The sequence below is a fragment of the Octopus bimaculoides genome, chromosome 8 (assembly GCF_046866305.1).
Source record: "Octopus bimaculoides isolate indiv1 chromosome 8, ASM4686630v1, whole genome shotgun sequence".
Classification (NCBI taxonomy): Eukaryota; Metazoa; Mollusca; class Cephalopoda; order Octopoda; family Octopodidae; genus Octopus; species Octopus bimaculoides.
In genome coordinates this window covers 44244300-44263233 of record NC_142935.1, presented here as the reverse complement: position 1 = coordinate 44263233, position 18934 = coordinate 44244300, and the positions used below count along the sequence as shown (strand labels likewise).

The window sequence follows — 18934 nt, the reverse complement described above, 5'->3', positions numbered from 1 at the left end:
TCCTCCAGAATTTTGCAGAGCAAAGTTGGCATGAGTGAAATAGGCTGTTCATAATGTGACAAGTTGAGAGCTGGTATAATTCAGAGTTAGTAGCACAAAATTGGTGTGAAAAACAATGAGGTTGTTCCGTGCTGAAAGAGAAATGTGGCTCATCTGCCATCTGTCCGCAAACTGATTAAAAACATGCTTTTCACTTCAAGGGCAGAGAACTGCCTCTAGTATTCATACGTGCCCAACCCTGATTGGCTGAAGAATGCCATAGCACAACTGGGCTATGACACAACAACTAAAATAGCTCTCCTGACATGCTATAACTTAATAAATCTTACAGTATCTTATAATATTTCAAAATACGTTCAAATATGTGAAAATATTTCCAAATAATTTAAAATACATGTAGTATATTTAATATTATGATTTATATTGGAATATTTTGTTTTATTTTAACTTCCTAACTTCGAAGATGATATCCTGGACAAATTTAAATACATAAAAGCTCTTTACCTATCATGCAACACCATCTCTATCTTGTAGCCCATGGACCAACAGGTGATTTCTAATTTCAAAAATTGTACACCAAACACCTGTTTCGTCAGTACTTTGAAGTCACTGAAAATACAAATCTAATCCTTTGTGAATTTTGGAAGGAGCACTACAACATTGTTAACTGCCTGAAAATCATCAATATGGCTTGGTAGGGTGTAATAAAGAGAATGCTGAACTCTGCATGGAGGTAACTGTGGCTTGACTGGGTATCCAAAAAAGACTTTGAGATGTTTGAGTCTGAGACACATGTAATCGAGGAGATAGTGTCTCTTGGCAAGCCCATGTGCCTTGAGGTTGACGATGGGGACATTAACAATGTCGTCAATGAGCTGACGACAGATGAACTCTTGCAGCTTCAGGAGCATTCACATGTGGTGGAAGAGTTTGGTTGTTTACATAAAAACAAACGTGAACTATTATAGTTCTTAAATTTGATGGAAATGGGGAAGCCGATTTACTGGTGTAAAGGTAACACACTTAGTTGTGTTAACAAAGGGATGTGGGTTCAACTCCCACGCAGATAGGAAAGCCTTCTTTTTTCTGTTGGGGGGGCGGGGGCGGTTATGTGCTCCTTTATTAGACTATTTTCCTTAGTCATTGTGCAGTGATTGCCACAAGCCTTAAGCTTATATAAAAATACCATTATATATATATATATATATATACTTTCATCTCCACCCACTTTACAATGTTTGCCCTTTCTGATACAAGTCTTTATTTCCTTTTCCAAGTAAAGGATAGCATATTTTACTAATTTCATTGAGCTAGAAAATGTAAACAAACATATGTGCATATACATTCATACACACATATACACAAATGTATACAGATACACATGTAAAGGTATATATATATATATATATATATATATATATATATAAGGTGGTATCAAAAGGTTCTCAGACTAATTATGTTTAATAAAACTTATTTACCTAAGTTTTAACATCATCTCTTTCAAAATACTCACCTTGCACAGTGATGCACTGGCCCCAGCTTTACTGCCACTTTTGGAATCCAGCCAGGGAGTCGTTTTCCGTAAGCGAGTTGAGAACATTCTGTGATTTTCTCTGGATTTTGTCAATGATATTAAAAAAGTGACCTTTGAGCTGCTCACCCTCGGAATTTTTCAGGAAGACGCTCATCCTCGAACTTTCCAGGAAGACATTAGAACTTTCCATGAAGACATCGGAACTTTCCAGGAAGACATCGGAACTTTCCAAGAAGGCATCGGAACTTTCCAGGAAGTACTCCGTCTTCGGAACTTCTCAGAAAGGAGCTCCTCATCCGAACTTTCCAGGAAGTAACCCACACTCAGAACTTTACAGGAAGTAGTTCATCCTCGGAACTTCTCAGGAATACCTCGGAACTTTCAAGGAACAAGTCAGTCCTCGGAACTTTCAAGGAACAAGTCAGTCCTCGGAACTTTCCAGGAAGTCCCCATCGAAATTTTCCAGGAAGTTGCTCGTCCTCGGAACTTTCTAGGAAGCAGTTCGCCCATCGAACTTTCAAGGAAGCCCTCGGAACTTTCCAGGAAGTATCCATCCCCCGGAACTTTCCAGGAAGTAGCTCATCCTCGGAACTTTCCAGGGGGTATCGGAACTTTCCAAGGGATATCGGAACTTTCCAGGGGATATCGGAACTTTCCAGGTAGTAGCTCATCCTCGGAACTTTTCAGAAATTCCAATCCTCGGAACTTTCCAGGAAGTTTCCCAGGACGACCCCGGAACTTTCCAGGAAGTAGTTCATCCTCGAAACTTTCCAGGAAGACCACGGAGCTTTCCATGAAGCAGCCCATCTCAGGAATTTTCCAGGAACTCCTATTCCTCGGAACTTTCCAGGAGCTCAACGCCCTCGGGACTTTCCGGGAAATTGCTTTCCCTCAGAACTTTCCAGGAAGTTGCCCAACTTAAGAACTTTCCAGGAATTCCAATTCTCGGAACTTTCCAGGAAGTAGTTCATCCTTGGAACATTCCAAGAAGCAACCCATCCCGGACGGACAGACAGACAGATAGACAGACAGGGTGAATTAAAAGAAATCTTTTAGTAATTAAACAACCACATAATGTCATACTATCTTAGCAGGCGAGGTTCTGAAGATTTTACCCTCTTTTACCATTTCTAATATCACCCAAACACTACAAGAAGGTCTATACCAAGTGGTCAAGCTGTTATTGTTTAATCTCAGATCAGTTCTGATTCTTCAGCAAATCTTTAATCAAAGGAAATCCAACAATGACCATTTTAATGTTTTATTTTTCATACATGGTCTATCTTGAATTATATCATCTAATGTATCTTACCTTTTTTTTTAAAGAACATAGTATGTGTTTCATGGAAGATTTGTCTCTTATTTCTAGCAGAATAAGATACTTCATCTGATTGTTGTGTTGCTGTTCTAAGTTTGCTGAAATATAACAACCACCTAAATCTCTACACTTTTCCAAATATATCTTCAGGGAATGCTGTGGTCATTTGCTTTACTTTCAGTCATCAGTCCACCAAAAACAACCCCACATGGCAATACCACTGCTGTAAGTACTTTATCCTCTTGACTTTCTCTAGTTAACTATATCACATGATATCCCTCAGCCTAACTAAAAGATAAAAACATAAGCTTGTCTTCTCTCTCTCTCCCTCTTTCTCTCTCTCACTCCATCTCTCTCTCCCTCTTTCTCTCTCTCACTCCGTCTCCCTCTCTCTCTTCCTCTGTCTCTCTCTATCTATCTCTGTCAGTCTGCCTTTTTCTCCCTCTCTTTCTATCTGTCTGTCTGTCTCTGTTTGTATGTTTATCTCTGTCTATCTGCCTGTCTTTCCTCTCTCCCCTCCACTCTCTCTCTCTCTCTCTCTGAGAGAAAGTGTTGATAGAAATTCCATAAGATATACTGAGTGCAAGCTATTCACACATAAGAGGTGCAGCAATATCAGAGGAAGTTTAACAGGGAAAATAGTTTTGGGCTGTGGAAGGTGCACAGGTACAATAAACACAGAAAATGTGCAGAAAATAGACTTTTTTCTCAGTTCTCTCAATGTAAACTTTACTGTTACTCAAGGTGATAGATAAAGTATCACCCCTGTATAGGCCACCAGCTAGTTTGGGGAAAACTTTGAGCAAACAAGACAATAGATGGATATCAACATGATCAATGACCTAGGCAGAATCACTGGATCTCATTGTTATATAAAAATTGTTTGGTCTATGTTTCCTTGTCCATAACTTTCCCTCAAGTACAATAATAGTATATCTAGTGAGTAGTACAATGTCAATTTGATCCTTAGTGAGAGAGGAATTCCTTCTAGCAAAAATTAGCGCCTTCTTGAGAAGTATAAGCGAAATACTAGAGTAGTATGAATTTATATCAAATTGAATAAAAGAGTACTTACTTTTGTTTTTATAGCCAAGAATCAGGATCTGACTTCACTAGTATTTGACCATAAGTTAAAAGAGAGAAGTGAGAGTAGAAAAGGTATTATACTGTCCTATAAAACTTTGCTTAAGTGTCCATCTTGGCAGAGCAAATAAACTGTACTGTTGAGTTATCCATGAAATCTTCCTTATGCCCTTTGAAATTGATTCTAAGCTTTTTATTCCTTAATGGTTTTCTGTAGTCCTCTCATTGTAATCTGCAAATTATCTTATAAGTATCAGAGTTGACATTATCTAAAGTTGACTTGGATATAGTATTATAGTTCTTATGTAATTTCAGCACAGGTTGAAATCCAGTCAGAAGAAATTTCCAGATTTACCCACAGAGACTAGGATACCTTATACAATCTGAATGTTTTTAATAAACAAATTAAGTTCTAGTAGGCATTGGTTGTTTGTGAGTGGATAGCATCTAAACCTGATTTTTGCTATTATACTCAATGTTTTTTTTTTTAAATCATTTAAAAATGGATTTGGTGGAAGATTTTTCCTACATTTGATGTGTGTAAATTCAATTTTTTCTGGATAATCTGAATTTATTTTCTGTCGTTTATTATCATAATAGAATGTATTCCATTACATTCTACAGATGAAGTCATTGGTGCTATATATAAGCAAGCACATGTACTGGTCATGTGAATAGGAATATCTTTACGAGAGAAATTTAAGTTTACCTATTCCATTGTGTAGGAAATTGTATATAAGTATGTCTTTTTGTGTGGATGTATGTATATAATATAAAGTGTATGTGAGTGTTCTAAAGTTGGCTAGGTGGTGACAAACTTTGTCTGGTATCTTATATGTGCCACTTTATTGAGTAAATGTTTTCCTTTTTCTTTTATTTTTCATTTATTTTCATTCCATATGACCATGCATCTTTCCAAATCACCAGCTCGGGCTATAAACTAATTAAGATAACAATTTGAAATATAGGGTAGTTTTTAACTGTTGCCCTGGTGTATCTTACCCATTGCCACTATAAAATTGTTTGTACTTCTCAAAATTTTCATTTGTTCCACCATGTAGTTTATGAGTGAGTTATCTCCAATTTTTACCTGACCTGCTTGTTTGTTTAGAACTTACCTGGTGATGGCAGATTTTTTGCCATGATGTAATCTAAGAATGCATCAATAAAATACTTGCTGAAACAGATTTTGTGAAGTTTGAACCCCACTGGTGTTCTGTCATGTATGTATGTATGTATGTATGCATGCATGCATGCATGTGTGTTCGTACCTGTGTGTGCATATCTATCTATATATAAATATATTTTTATATATAACGTTGACCACTAACGTGGACAATTAATGTGCTAGAAATAGATCACATCTTGTGTCTATTAGCACATTAATTGTCCACGTTAGTGGTCAATGTTATATATAAAAATGTTCCTTAATCCCCTGAGATTGCAGATACTATTTCTGAATCTCTTTGATTCTTTAGATGTGCTGGCCTCCTGGTAATTAATCGATATTAATTAATATATGATTAATTACCATATTTTATAATAATGTATTACCCATTACCAATTTCTCATACTGAATATATACGACGCAGTAAATATTTTCTGCAGACATATTCCTGGAATTAGCGCGCCAAAACGAAGACTTTTGAATTTTACCATTAAGCTGTAATTAGCAGAACCATATACACGCGCACTCATGGCGGTGGGCAACTTTGTATACGATTCTGATGATTGCGGTTACATTACGAATAAGGCTGAAGAGGAATAGACAATCGGTAAGATTCGCTAAATCCGAAACCGGTCCCATGTATATATATAAATATATATATATATATATGATAGATTGCTAGCCACTACACATTCTTTATTTTCTCTCCCTATTTCTTTTTGTGTTCCTTTCTGTGGAAGAGCATAGGCTCGAAACGTTAAAGACTTTCACTTCCTGAGCATTAAACTAATACATCTGTTTGTTGTGTACACCACCTGTCTTTGTCTTCTGTTTTTTTTTTTTGTGAATTCTCTCCCTACATATATATATATATATGTACATACATACATATATATATATATATATATATACATATATATATATATATATATATATATATATATATATATATATATATATATATATATATATATATATATATGTATATATATATATCCATACATCTTTTCCATCCATTCTTCCTAGAAGAGTCATGGGGATAGCCCTATCAGAAGCAACTGTAATTAAATTTTCTGGCTGGATTCCTAACATTAAATATGCAATTTGATGAAGGAACCTCAATATAATCATTGGAGCTGCTAGAAAAAGTATCAAAATCCTCCTAAAATCACATCGTATTGTTTTATAAAAACTAGAAGAAGCCATTTAGATAACAACTCTACAGAACTCTTTTGATTATAGATTTGTAGAAACCAAGTTGACTAAGATCTAATCATTAACAAATGATACATTTGATAATGCAACTCTAGATAAATTATGAATGAATAAAAGACAAGATGAGATGCCTCTTTATCATAATTCTCCATGATCATGGTTGTCAAAGAACAGATGAGCACATTCTGAGCCAATGGCCCATCCACATGAGTGGTGTCTCATAAAAACATCCAGTACATGGGCTGGCAAACCATGCAGCTGGTCCAAGAACATAGCCACATAAACTCCACGAAAGACATATGTGCTCTTGAGTTGAAGTCAACACCCACAAGTGATGTGTGTAAAGTGAGAAGAAGGACTGGTATACCATGACAAAACAAAAACAAGCAATCTTTATGAACATTGGAAACATATTTTTCTTTTAATACAGTTTTTTTTCACTTGTTTGTATTTTGAAGATTTCAATTAATGACAACCCTTTAGGGTGCTTGCCATTTCAAGACAATGCTTACACACCAATGTACAGCTGTGACATGGCCAAAGAAATGGGAATCATGGGAACCATAAGTCTCCTGCTGACTCTCTTTAACATCGTGTGTATATTCATAGTTGGTGTTGTCATGTTGAAGGTAAATGATCTGCTACATTCATTTGGTTTCACATTCTCCTCTCTATGTTATTTGTTTTTCATCTTTTGACTTTGATTATCTGTATTGTTAATGTGTGTGATTGTGCATATGTGTGTGAGTGAGTGTGTGTTTTTCTGTTTACTGCAGTTAGTTTCAATTTGTGCACTTTGAATTTGAACAAATTTATCACTACTATTATAATCATTAATATCTGGAACATATTTTTGTTATGCATTTATTATTTTAAAGCGCATTTACTGATGCTATGGCTCTACACAGACAGTAGAGCCAAATTTAGTTTGAAGATCAAGTTGACTGAGGTTTCACAATATATATGTATACGTATATATATATTTTTGCAATAGTTTGATAAGCACCCGGTACCATACTCTTTGCTCTTGAGTCACTTTGTAACTTCTATCAATTTAAAATAATATGTATACAATTCATTTATATTATGTTTACATGTAGTTTTATGAACAGAGTAAACATACAATTTAAAACATTAAATATTTATTCTTAATAGAGTTGTTAACTTACCTTCTATAACTTTTCTTTAAGTTTCATATCAAGAAAAGTAGCAATCCTCAGATATTCTCAACAAAAGAAGTAAATCATCTGCTGATTCTCCTCCACAACTGGTTTTTCTTTCTTTTTGGTGGGGAATGTTTTCGAGTCTGTGAGTACACTTTAGCAGATGCAATTTCTTTAGTTTATATCCCTGGAAAATTCAAAAGTGATAACCATATGGTTATTTTTTATTTTTTTTTTTGCATATGTCTAAAAATAATAATGGTATTATCAGTGAGAGATTCATAAACACAAAACCATGTGGCCACCTGCTTTTACTTCTTCCAGGAGTATAGTTAGCGGAAATTATCCCTGCTAAAGTGTGGTGGTTGGTTCAAAGAATTAACTCTTCCCAATGTTTTTTTTGTGCGTATTTATTTAATTCTTTTTTCTATTGTTTGAAGATTAAAGAAGTTGTGCCACTGGCTTCAGTAGATGAAATGGCAGAATTTTGGCAGCATGATATACAAGTGAGTTCTTTTTTTTGCCTGGTCATCTCTTTCGAAAAAAATCACTGATGTGTGTGGGGGGTGGGGTGGGGCGAGTGGGAGAATGTATTTATATACATAAATACAGATATAAAAAGTCAAATATTTGGAGGACTTAACTGGCTATCTGTTTTGATAACACCAGTTAATGCCTGTCTGCATGTGATTCCTTTTTGCAATCTTGGACACTTCTGAGTAAGTGCATGTGTGTGTGTGCATGTATAAATTGTATATATGATGTATGTGTGTACCATATGTAGCTCCAGTGTCTTAGTTTTGACATGGTTCCTATGGCTGGATCGCCTTACAAATGCCAACCACTTTACAGAGTGTATTGGGTACATTTTTCCCTCCGCACCAGCATTAGTGGTATCACCTTTCAGCACAGAAAATTACAGAATAGAAGTATGATGGAAGCAACAGAATTTTTGCAATGGGAAGTAGAAGAGAGAGTAACAGAGAGAACAGTGTCAATGAAGTAAAATGGAAGAGACAAAAGAGACGAGGAAGAACAATATCAGGGATGCGTGAGATCAGTTAAGAGAGGACTGTATGGGAAAGATGAGCAGACAATGTTGGGAAGGATGTAATAGGAGGGAAAGAGAAAAGTAGAATGAATAGATTAAAGAGAGAGGGAGAGAGAGAGAGAGAATAAAAATGATAAGGATAGTAGGATGGATTGAGTTGAAAGAGATGCAATATTACTGCACTTTGTATGTGGGTTGGTAGAGGTTTGTGTTCGAGGGAAAGATGATGAAAAGCCACAGTGTATCCTCAAGTTAGCATATCCAAAAGAACCTGGGGACAGAGAAATCAGGAAGGGTAGGTATAATTTGCCAGAGTGCAATTTCCTACCCTACTCAAGCACCATGATTCAAGAGGATAGAGAAAGGAAAGGAGCAAAATATGGGTGGTGAACGTAGGAGTGAAGAATATTCAGTATGCACAGATCAAGTACTTTCTTTTCAATGACGGGTGGTATTGTACAGTATGTAGAAGAGAAAGTAGGGAGATGAGAAAGTATAGAATAGGTATGGTGGTTAGAAGAGATTGTGAGGAGATGTAATAATAATATGATATGCATGATATAGAGATGCATGCACATACTTCCAACTACATGCAATAGGCAGGTGGGAGAGCATGTACTATTTCAGTGTGTATTTTGCCCAGTTTTTGCAGGAGGCTGGGCTTCTGCAACACCATATATCATCAGTCAGCATGGTCTTCTGTCATCTCCTTCTTCAGATTATTTTTATATGTATATGTATATTTATGTATATGTATAAATATATATTTTTTTAGCTTTTACTTGTTTCAGTCATTAGATTGTGGCCATGTTGGGGTACCACCTTGAAGAATTTTCATTGAATGAATCAATCCCTTGTTTTTTTAAGCCGGGTATTTTTTCTATCAGTCTCTTTTGCCAAACCACTAAGTTATAGGGGACATAAGCACACCAATACTGGTTGTCAAGCAGTGTGGGTGGGTGGACGGACAAAGACAGACACAAAGAGACACACACATAGATACATACACACATATATATATATATTTATATATACATATATGTACACACACACACACACACACACACACACACACACACACACATATATATATATATATATATATATATATAGTGCATAATAGTGTTTAATACAAATACTCTGGACCTTTGACTTCAAGACCTTAGAACCACACTATCTGAGAGACACAATCCACCCTCACTAATAGATGATGGGATTAAACATGCCAAGAAAATAGATATCAAAACAACAGGGGAAATAAAACGAAATTCTACGCCTCATCTTCAAATACTACCCAATATATTGACTCACAACCTTGGATAGAATGAGGCATATAACACCATTTTTCAAAATCTACCTATGCTCATTAGAGATCCAAAGATGAACCACATTCTACAAACACACAAATTCATCAAAAGTAAAAAGCAATTTAAATCAACAAAAAGAATACTGACAAAAGTGAAGTTATACCGAACAACAACGGAAGCAATAGCTAAAAGATGTGGGTGTTCAAACTGCGGACATGCCCCCACGTAGAATGTTTGGAATTCCTTTTCAAGCAAGGATAGAGATTCACAATTAAGACTAATTTCACTTGTGCATCTGAAAATCCAATTTATGTGATAAATTGTTCAGGATGTGGACACAACTACATAGGCCAAACAAGGATGTCCCTTAGACAGAGAGCAGCACTTTATAAGGAACAGATTCATTTCCCAAGTATAAACAGATACCATCGAGTGATCACATGGAGAGATGTTTGGGGAACCTCCAACCAAACTTTACAGCTTTCTGCATCTACCAGGGCGAGAAAACAATCTCTATACAACAATGCTTAAATAAAGAGAATATGTTTATTGAAAAATACAAACTGCACCTGAATATGAACACATAACCAATTTTGGATTTTCTAAATATTTTAATTCATGACTACATATACATATTTTATTTATACATATTTTATTTCATTATTTTAATTCATGAATTTATAACTTTGTAATATAAATACTATGAATTTATCCCACCAAAAAAGTATACTCCCCCCCCCCCCCCCAAAGTGCAATTACCTCCCTTGTTTCAAATGATAGCAATCACAAATCACTGCTCCTTAAAATGCTGGTTCATTTACGAACAAACTCTCATGCAACCAACATAGCCTAAGAACTTCTTATGAGACTACAAAATTGCAATATTTTCACCAATTTCCCAATCATAATTAGCAAAACGTGAAACCAGTAGACTATATAAATATTCGATCTTATAAGATATATAAATACATAAAATGTATAAATTGTGTGCATATTCCTTCTTTTGTTAAATATATTTTTACTACAACTCACCACGTGGAGAAAAGCCTCTTTAATGAATCACTTCACTATACACACACACACGTGCACACACACAAACACACATTTGTGTGCATGTGTATGTGCATCCACATTCCATGGTGCCATGAGTTGAACAGGTTGTCACAGTTCAAGTCACTTCTTAGAGCTACAATTTGACTAGATGGGTTGAGAACCACATTCTATGTACATGTTCCATCATCGTTTCATGGTGATGATCCTGAAGTGGACTTAAGATCAAATACTAGTCAGCTGATCCAGTAGGCCAGGCCCCGCATTAGTTAGTTGGGTAAGCGCTCTGTTAAGCCATCAAGCAGGAAGCTCCAAAAATGGTGCCCATTCTCCACAAATGACCCCTGAAACCTACTGGCATGCTACATGTTGAGTTTTTCACTGACTGTATTTGTGTAAGCAAGCTGTCTCCAACTCTCTACCTGGATGTTGTTCCTATTGTCAACCACATTCCTGAGTCAACAAGGTAGATTTTTATCAAAGCAACAGTACAACAGAGTAGTAGTAGTAGTAGTAGTAGTAGTAGTAGTAGTAGTAGTAGTAGTAGTAGTAGTGGTGGTGGTGGTGGTGGTGGTGGTGGTGGTGGTGGTAGTAGTAGTAGTAGTAGTAGTAGTAGTAGTAGTAGTGACTGTTTCAGGGGTTAGAAGAAGTTTTGTTTCTTTGTTATTAAACAAGTGTCTTTTTCTCTATTACAGGTGGCCAGGGATTCCTACAAGACTATGAAGGGCCCTGAATCTTTGCATTTTATTACAGAATATCAGGTGAGGAGTGCTGCATGTATACAGTTCTGTGTCATATTCCAATTTTTACTGAATATTTTTTAATGTTATATTGCTTATATAGGTGCAGGCATGGCTGTGTGGTTAAGAAGCTTGCTTTGTAACCACCTGGTTTCAGGTTTAGTCCCATGGCATGGCACCTTGGGGAAGTGTCTTCTAATATAGTGCCAGGTCAACTAATGTCTTGTGAGAGAATTAAGTAGACAGAAACTGTGCAAGCCAGATATGAAACCATTAAACCTGATATGTTTTTCCTCTGTCTTTCACTCTGTCTATTTTTATCCTTTTATCCTTTTCCGTTGAAGAGCATAAACTTGAAAAGCTGAACACTTTCATTCTTCTTGAGCCACAAATTAATACACCTGCTTGTTGTTCCCTCACCTGTCTTTGTCGTTTGTTTTCTGTACATTTGAACCACACACACACACACACACACACACACACACACACACACACACACATGCATGCACACAAACATTCACACATATATATATATCTGTGTGTATGCCTTTGTGTCTGCGTTTGTCACCAGCATCTCCTTTATCTGTTGCTTGACCACTGGTGTTGGTTTGCTTACATCCCTGTAACTTAGCATTTTGGCAAAAGAGAGCAATAGAATGGGTACAAGAGTTTAAAGAAAAGGTGTAAGTATTACAGCCAATTTCTTCTACTAAAACACTTCAAGGCAATGCCCCAGCTGGGCCACAGTCTACTAACTGAAACAAGTAAAAAATATACATACCCCTACATTTTGTTTATGTTGTAGCATATGTTCCATGTTGTGTTTACATATAACTATATCATGTTATGTATGTATACAGCTATACCATGTTGCTTATATATGGTTACATCATGTATGTGCATAGTTACATCATGTGTTTATCTCAGTATATTGTTTTATGTTACACACATTTTACCATGTGTGTTATATGCAAGAGTGCCATTATTAACCATATTTTTAAACTAAAGACAAATTTATAGATTTATTTTTGCATAATTGCAAAGTCGTCAATGCTTCAAATTTAAAATCCTTGCAGTTGAATAATTTTTGAAAAATAAAATTTATTTGCATTGGCTTTCAATTGATTTGCTGCTTTAATTCCATGGAATATCTTTGTTCTGTTTTAGCCATACTGCCAAAAAATGGCTCAAGTTTTCTATTTATTCTTTTACTTTTTACAAGTTTTAGTCATTATACAGTGGTTATGTAAGGACAGCTCATTTAAGGGATTTAGCTGATCATATCAATCCCAGTACATAATGTATAAGGATGTTTCCTTTACATTCAATAATATATCAAACTACACAGTTTTTACACACACACACACACACACACACACACACACACGTTTTCCTCATTCTTTTCTTTTTTTCCAGAACTTTAATTAATAGCTGAGCCATTTTGAGCATTACTTCTATGCATAACAGCTCAACCCATTTGGGCCCCATTTCTGTCCAAACTAATCCTTGCTGGCTCTTATAAAAATGACTCTTCTATCTCTAGTCACTAAATGGGACTATAGATGGAACTTTCTATAAAAATAATTACTATTCCTTTCCCAAACACCAATTGCTTACTATATAACTATAATAATATTGTTTACATTTTATTGACAGATTGCTTGTCTTATCAGCAATTTCTGTTTGTGTTCAGACCCATTTTTCTCTATTTGCAGAAACTTCTAGAGAAAGAAAGAAACATGACTTTTAATAAGTTGAGTCACATGACTCAACCGCCAAGGGTAATTTGTCATGCTTATATATTTTTCTTTCTTCCTTTCTTTCTTTCTTTCTTTCTTTTCTTTTCTTTCATTATTTATTCATCTGTTTCACACACATTAACATTACCAAACCTGCTTCCCAAAGACTAAACTTCCCCTTCATGGCCAAAAAATATTTCAGCTCTGATCTGTTACCGCCTCAAAACATCAATTCCACCTTCACAATATGCAGAAAGAAAAAGAAATCTCTGGGGTTTTAGTCTTTGTTTCATTTTATAAACAACTGATTTTGTATTTATACCACTATTATTAAGAGCTTTATTAAACTTAATATACTGATTTGCCTTAAAGATAAATTCTCAGCTGCTGGTTTTGTTAAAAAATTGCTGATGCATTAGCAGTGCTATCATATTAAACCTATAGACTTATAAATTTCAGTAATAAACATATAGATTTTAGTGATCATCATTATTGACAGTGTCGCATCATTCAAGGCTGAATCTTTGGATCTGCTTGCACCTACATTTCTGGTGTTAACTCTTGTTAATTGTCTTTCCAATCAAAGTGTTACTTTCATTGTAATAAAATACGTTTAATAGCAAGATAAAAATAATGACAATTGAATTTGTGTGAAAATACAGGAGATTGCCAAAGTGACTGAAGAGATCTCCAAACCTCACTGTACCACCTAACATGATGTGTGTCCAGACAATGAAACATCATTCCAGTTGTTTGCGCTGCATCATGTCTTCTAGCCCAGCATAACAGAATATTGTCACTAACACCATTTCCCCCATTGGCCTACTGCCACTCTGAGAGACAAAAGATAATAAATATGTTTTAAACACTGAAATATACTTTGAACGTTTTGACCATCAAATATATTTGGTATTTCATATCACACAAATGCACACAAATACACATTTTTCATATATTTTTCAGTTATCAATTCTTAATTTATTTTATGTATCTCTGTCGTTGGTACCAATCTTTTTGTACCAGTTGCTTTTACAACATCAGTATACACAAAATCTATCCATCGCAGGAGTGGCTATGTGGTAACAAGCTTACTTCCCAACTACATGGTTCCAGGTTCAGTCCCATTGCATGGCACCTTGGGCAAGTGTCTTCTACTATAACCTCCTTGTGAATGGATTTGGTACATGGAAACTGAAAGAAGCCTGTCATATATATATATATATATATATATATATATATATATATATATGTCTGTGTGTGTGTATTTATGTGTCTGTGTTTGTCCCCATACCATCGATTGACAACTGATGTTGGTGTGTTTACGTCCCCATAACTTAGCGGTTTGGCATAAGTGACTGATAGTATAAGTACTAGGCTTACAAAGAATAAGTCCTGAGGTCGATTTGTTTGACTAAAAGGCAGTGTTCCAGCATGACCACAGGCAAATGACTGGAACGAGTAAAATAATAAGATAAGAGAATCATATCCTGTCAGCCAATAATATCTTACTATTATATTCCATTATGTAATCAGTGCTTGGTATCTTATTTCAGTATCTTTTTATACATTTTAATGGATATATTTTATGTTCTATTTTTCATAATCAATCAAAAATCAACAAAAGAAGTCTCAGTGATGATTTGTAAAGATTCAACTTCTAATTAATTATCTCACTCATAATATCAAGTACTCTTTTCTCTGTCTTGTTTACACACACACACACACACACACACACACACACACACACACACACACACACACACACACACACACACACACACAAACACACACACAAACACACACACAAACACATCATCATCATCATCATCATCATCATTATCATTTAACATCTTTTTTCCATGGTGGCATGGATAGGATGGTTTGACAGGGGACCTGGCTAGCTAGAAGACTGCACCAAGCTTTATTGTTTGTTTTGGCATGGTTTTTACAGCTGGATGCCCTTCATAACACCGTCCACCTTACAGAATAGATTGAGTGCTTCTTATGTGACACAAGCACCTGGAGGTCTGTTTTGGCTTGTTTTTTTTTTACAGCTGGATGCCTTTCCAAATGCCAACCAGTTTACAGTGTGAACTGAATGCATTTTTATGTAGCACTAACACTGGTGGGGTCACCAAGTAACTTGCAAGATGAAGATCCACACATATGTACACACACACACACAGGCGCATGCATTTATGTATATACACTTATGTACACACGCATACACATGTGTGCACACATATGCACGCACACAAACACACACACACACACACACACACACACACACACACACAAACATACACATATTAGGTTGTCTGGAAAGCTCTGAGCATTTTTAAGCTAAATCTTTTAACATGTTTTGAGCACACCTGAAATGTTACACATTTGAAACTTTGGCATTGCTTGAAGTGATAGTGCATCTCTTCTTTGTTCCTGACTAAAAATAGATCTATCTTTGATTCCATTTACCCTTTATTGACATTTGAAATGGGTAACCAAAACTTTCATATTCACGTTATAATGCTTTTCTTTTTTTTAAAAAAGAGAAAATGCTGCAAAGACTTGTAAAAACATTTGTGAAGTTTATGATTATGGTGCTGTAGGTGAATCAACTTTTCAAGTGGGGTTTGCAAACTTCAAAGCTGGAGAGTTTAGCTTGGAAGATGACAGTCACAGTGGAAGACCATCAAAATTGGATGAAGATGTTTCGAAGACAAAAACTGAAGAAAACTCAAATATCACAACTAGAGTACTTGCCGAAGAGTTGGAAGTTTCTAAAAGTACAGCACATGAACACCTTGTGAAACTAGGATACATTTCTCGCTATAATGTATGAGTCCCTCACAAACTCTAAGAAAAGAATTGCTTAGACTAATATTCGGTTTGTGATATGCTTTTGAAATGGAATGAAAGTATGCCGTTTTTGAAACAACTTGTGACTAAGGATGAAAAATAGATTGTGTACGAAAACATAGTATAAAAAAGATCCTGGAGTTTGTGTAAGGATCCCTCAATACAGCAACCAAAGATGAATAGCTATGCCATAAAAGCTATGCTTTGTGTTTGGTGGGATCGTAAAGGCATTGTTTATTATGAGTTTCTCCCACAAAACCAGACCATTAATTCTGATGTGTACTGTTGTCAGTTGGCTAATTTGAGCCACAAATCAAAGAATTGCCAACAGGAAATGGGTAGTGTTCCAATAAGACAATGCCTGACCATGTATCTTTTACTACCTGAACAAAGTTGGGATCTCTTACCCCATCCACCATATTCTGATATTGTGCCATCTGACTACTACTTGTTTTTGTCTCTACAGAACTCATTGCAAGGAAAAACATTTAACAATTTAGATGGAATCAAAATGCATCTAGATAACTTATTTTCTTCAAAACCTGTCAAATCTTATGCTGATGGAATATTTAAATTGCCTGCTAGATGGGCATAGGTCATTAATAATAATGGAATTTATTTCATTGAATAAAATATATGGAAAGGTCAATTATTTATATCCATTTTTGCATATTAAAAAATGGTCAGAACTCTCCGAACAAACTGATATATACAAACACATACACACACACACACATATACAAACGTCTATAAGCATCACATATACACACCTACATTCACAGCCATTTATATACATATATAAATGTCTGATGGGGCAGTCTAATGTAGGGTATATGAAGGGTGAATATTTACTGTGTTCAGTTTAAAAGGATATAGAATGACAAAATAAGTTAAGACAAGTACACACACACACACACACACACACATATATATATATATATATATATATGTATGTATGTATGTATGTATGTATGTATGTTTATATTAGAAAGATGACACAAGAAAAATATAGTTTGACAAATTAGATAGCTGAACACTCTAATGAAAACAAATGCCTAAATTCTACACATAGTCCTCCCTCATTTTCAATTTAAAATTAAAACTTCTAATCCTGCTCAGAATTATCTGGAAATGATTATCACATTTACAATAACTGGCCACTAGAGTACACCACAATTCTGAATTTGTTATAATGCTTTGAATGTTAAACCTTCATCAAAAGTATCGGAGTAAAAGAGAGAGTGGGGTGGAGAAAATTAATTTTTCTTCATTTTTCTATTTTTTTATTTACATTTTTGTTATCGTTTTCGTTCATAGGGTCCAAAAGGCAAATTTAACTCCAGTTCGAAGGTATATAAAACTCTACCAAACAATAAAGTCACACTTGGCAATACTCAGACTTTGCATGACTCAAAATTTTTCAACTTTGAACCGAATGAACCGATTGAGCTATCCCCAGGGGTGAGAGTAGCACGACCATTATTTCCTACTTCTCAAGAGCAAATTCCCATTGAATTTCCTACTTCTCAAAAGCATTCTCACTCTGAATTACGATGCAGCCTTAGCAATCCTGGAGAAGTGAAAGATAAACATCGGAAATTTCGGCTAAAACCACTTTTCCATAAGCCAAAGGGTCGAGTTGTGGTGGGCAAGGAGAAAAAGTTTACTGTCACCTCTGTACCCGAAAATCCCAAACATCCATCACATAAGGGGGAAGGAAGTTACCAAATGATCAGTGGGGAAGTGTAAATAGCATTGCTGAAGCAAGGGATGGCTATTGTGTGTGTATGCATCAATACTTGCGTGTGAATTAGTTGGAAGAATGTGTAAGGTTAGTCAGTAATATTGATTTCAAATTTAGGCACAAGGCCAGCAAGTTCAGGGTAGGATGTAAGTCAATTACGTGAGCCCCAGTGTTCAACTGGTACTTACTTTATAGAACCTGAAATGACGAAAGACAAAGTCAGCCTCTGCAAAATTTGAACTCAGAACATAAAGAGAGAGGAAATGCCTCTAAGCATTTCACTCAGTGTGCTAATGATTCTGACTTAATGTTAATTCGTAACATTAACACTGCTCTTATCTGCAAGCCTTGGTAAGGCAGGGAATAAATATTTGTGAAGGTATGTATATGTGTATGGATTATTGAACAGGATGTGTACAGTGAGTGATATACAGTCAGAAGGATGTGTAAATATGGATGTGTGTATGTGTGTGGCATTAACTAGTGTATTTCTAGTAGCCAGAATGTACAGTGTGCACATGGCTACATATGTGAAAGACAGTGTATATTTGTGTGCATGTGTGTGTGTGTGTGTGGGGGGGGGGTTATCTGTTCAAACAGTGTATATTTGTGCATCTGAGTGCTTGTGGTTGTGTATCTAAAAATGCATATATTTTATGTGTATAGGCGAAAAGGATGATGACAGTGGTATGCAGGTGTAGTTATCTTTTCATAAAAGAGAAACGTGTGTGTGTGTTTATACACCTATATTCATATATATATATATATATATATATATATATATATATATATATATATAAAAATTAAAATTATAATACAGGGTATCTAAGAGATACCGCCACGCTGAAAAATAGCAGTCAAATTCTGACTCAAAAACCAGTCTTCGCTCCTTGTACTATGTGGACATTTATTGTGGTTTTTGAGTCAGAATTTGACTGCTATTTTTCAGCGTGGCGGTATCTCTTA

At 35.4% G+C, this 18934-nt stretch overlaps 1 protein-coding gene across 1 annotated transcript in view; it reads left to right on the top strand.

Moving 5' to 3' along the window:
• The window catches only part of LOC106871741 (uncharacterized), a 37044-nt gene extending 18694 nt beyond the window's left edge, over nucleotides 1–18350 (top strand). The window contains exons 8-13 of the mRNA XM_014918360.3: nucleotides 3003–3077; nucleotides 6777–6947; nucleotides 7922–7987; nucleotides 11585–11650; nucleotides 13345–13410; nucleotides 17542–18350. Of these exons, the coding sequence (XP_014773846.2) occupies nucleotides 3003–3077; nucleotides 6777–6947; nucleotides 7922–7987; nucleotides 11585–11650; nucleotides 13345–13410; nucleotides 17542–17973 (876 nt within the window). The 3' untranslated portion in view covers nucleotides 17974–18350. The remainder of the gene's footprint in view (nucleotides 1–3002; nucleotides 3078–6776; nucleotides 6948–7921; nucleotides 7988–11584; nucleotides 11651–13344; nucleotides 13411–17541) is intronic.
• The last annotated feature ends 584 nt before the right edge of the window (nucleotides 18351–18934 follow it).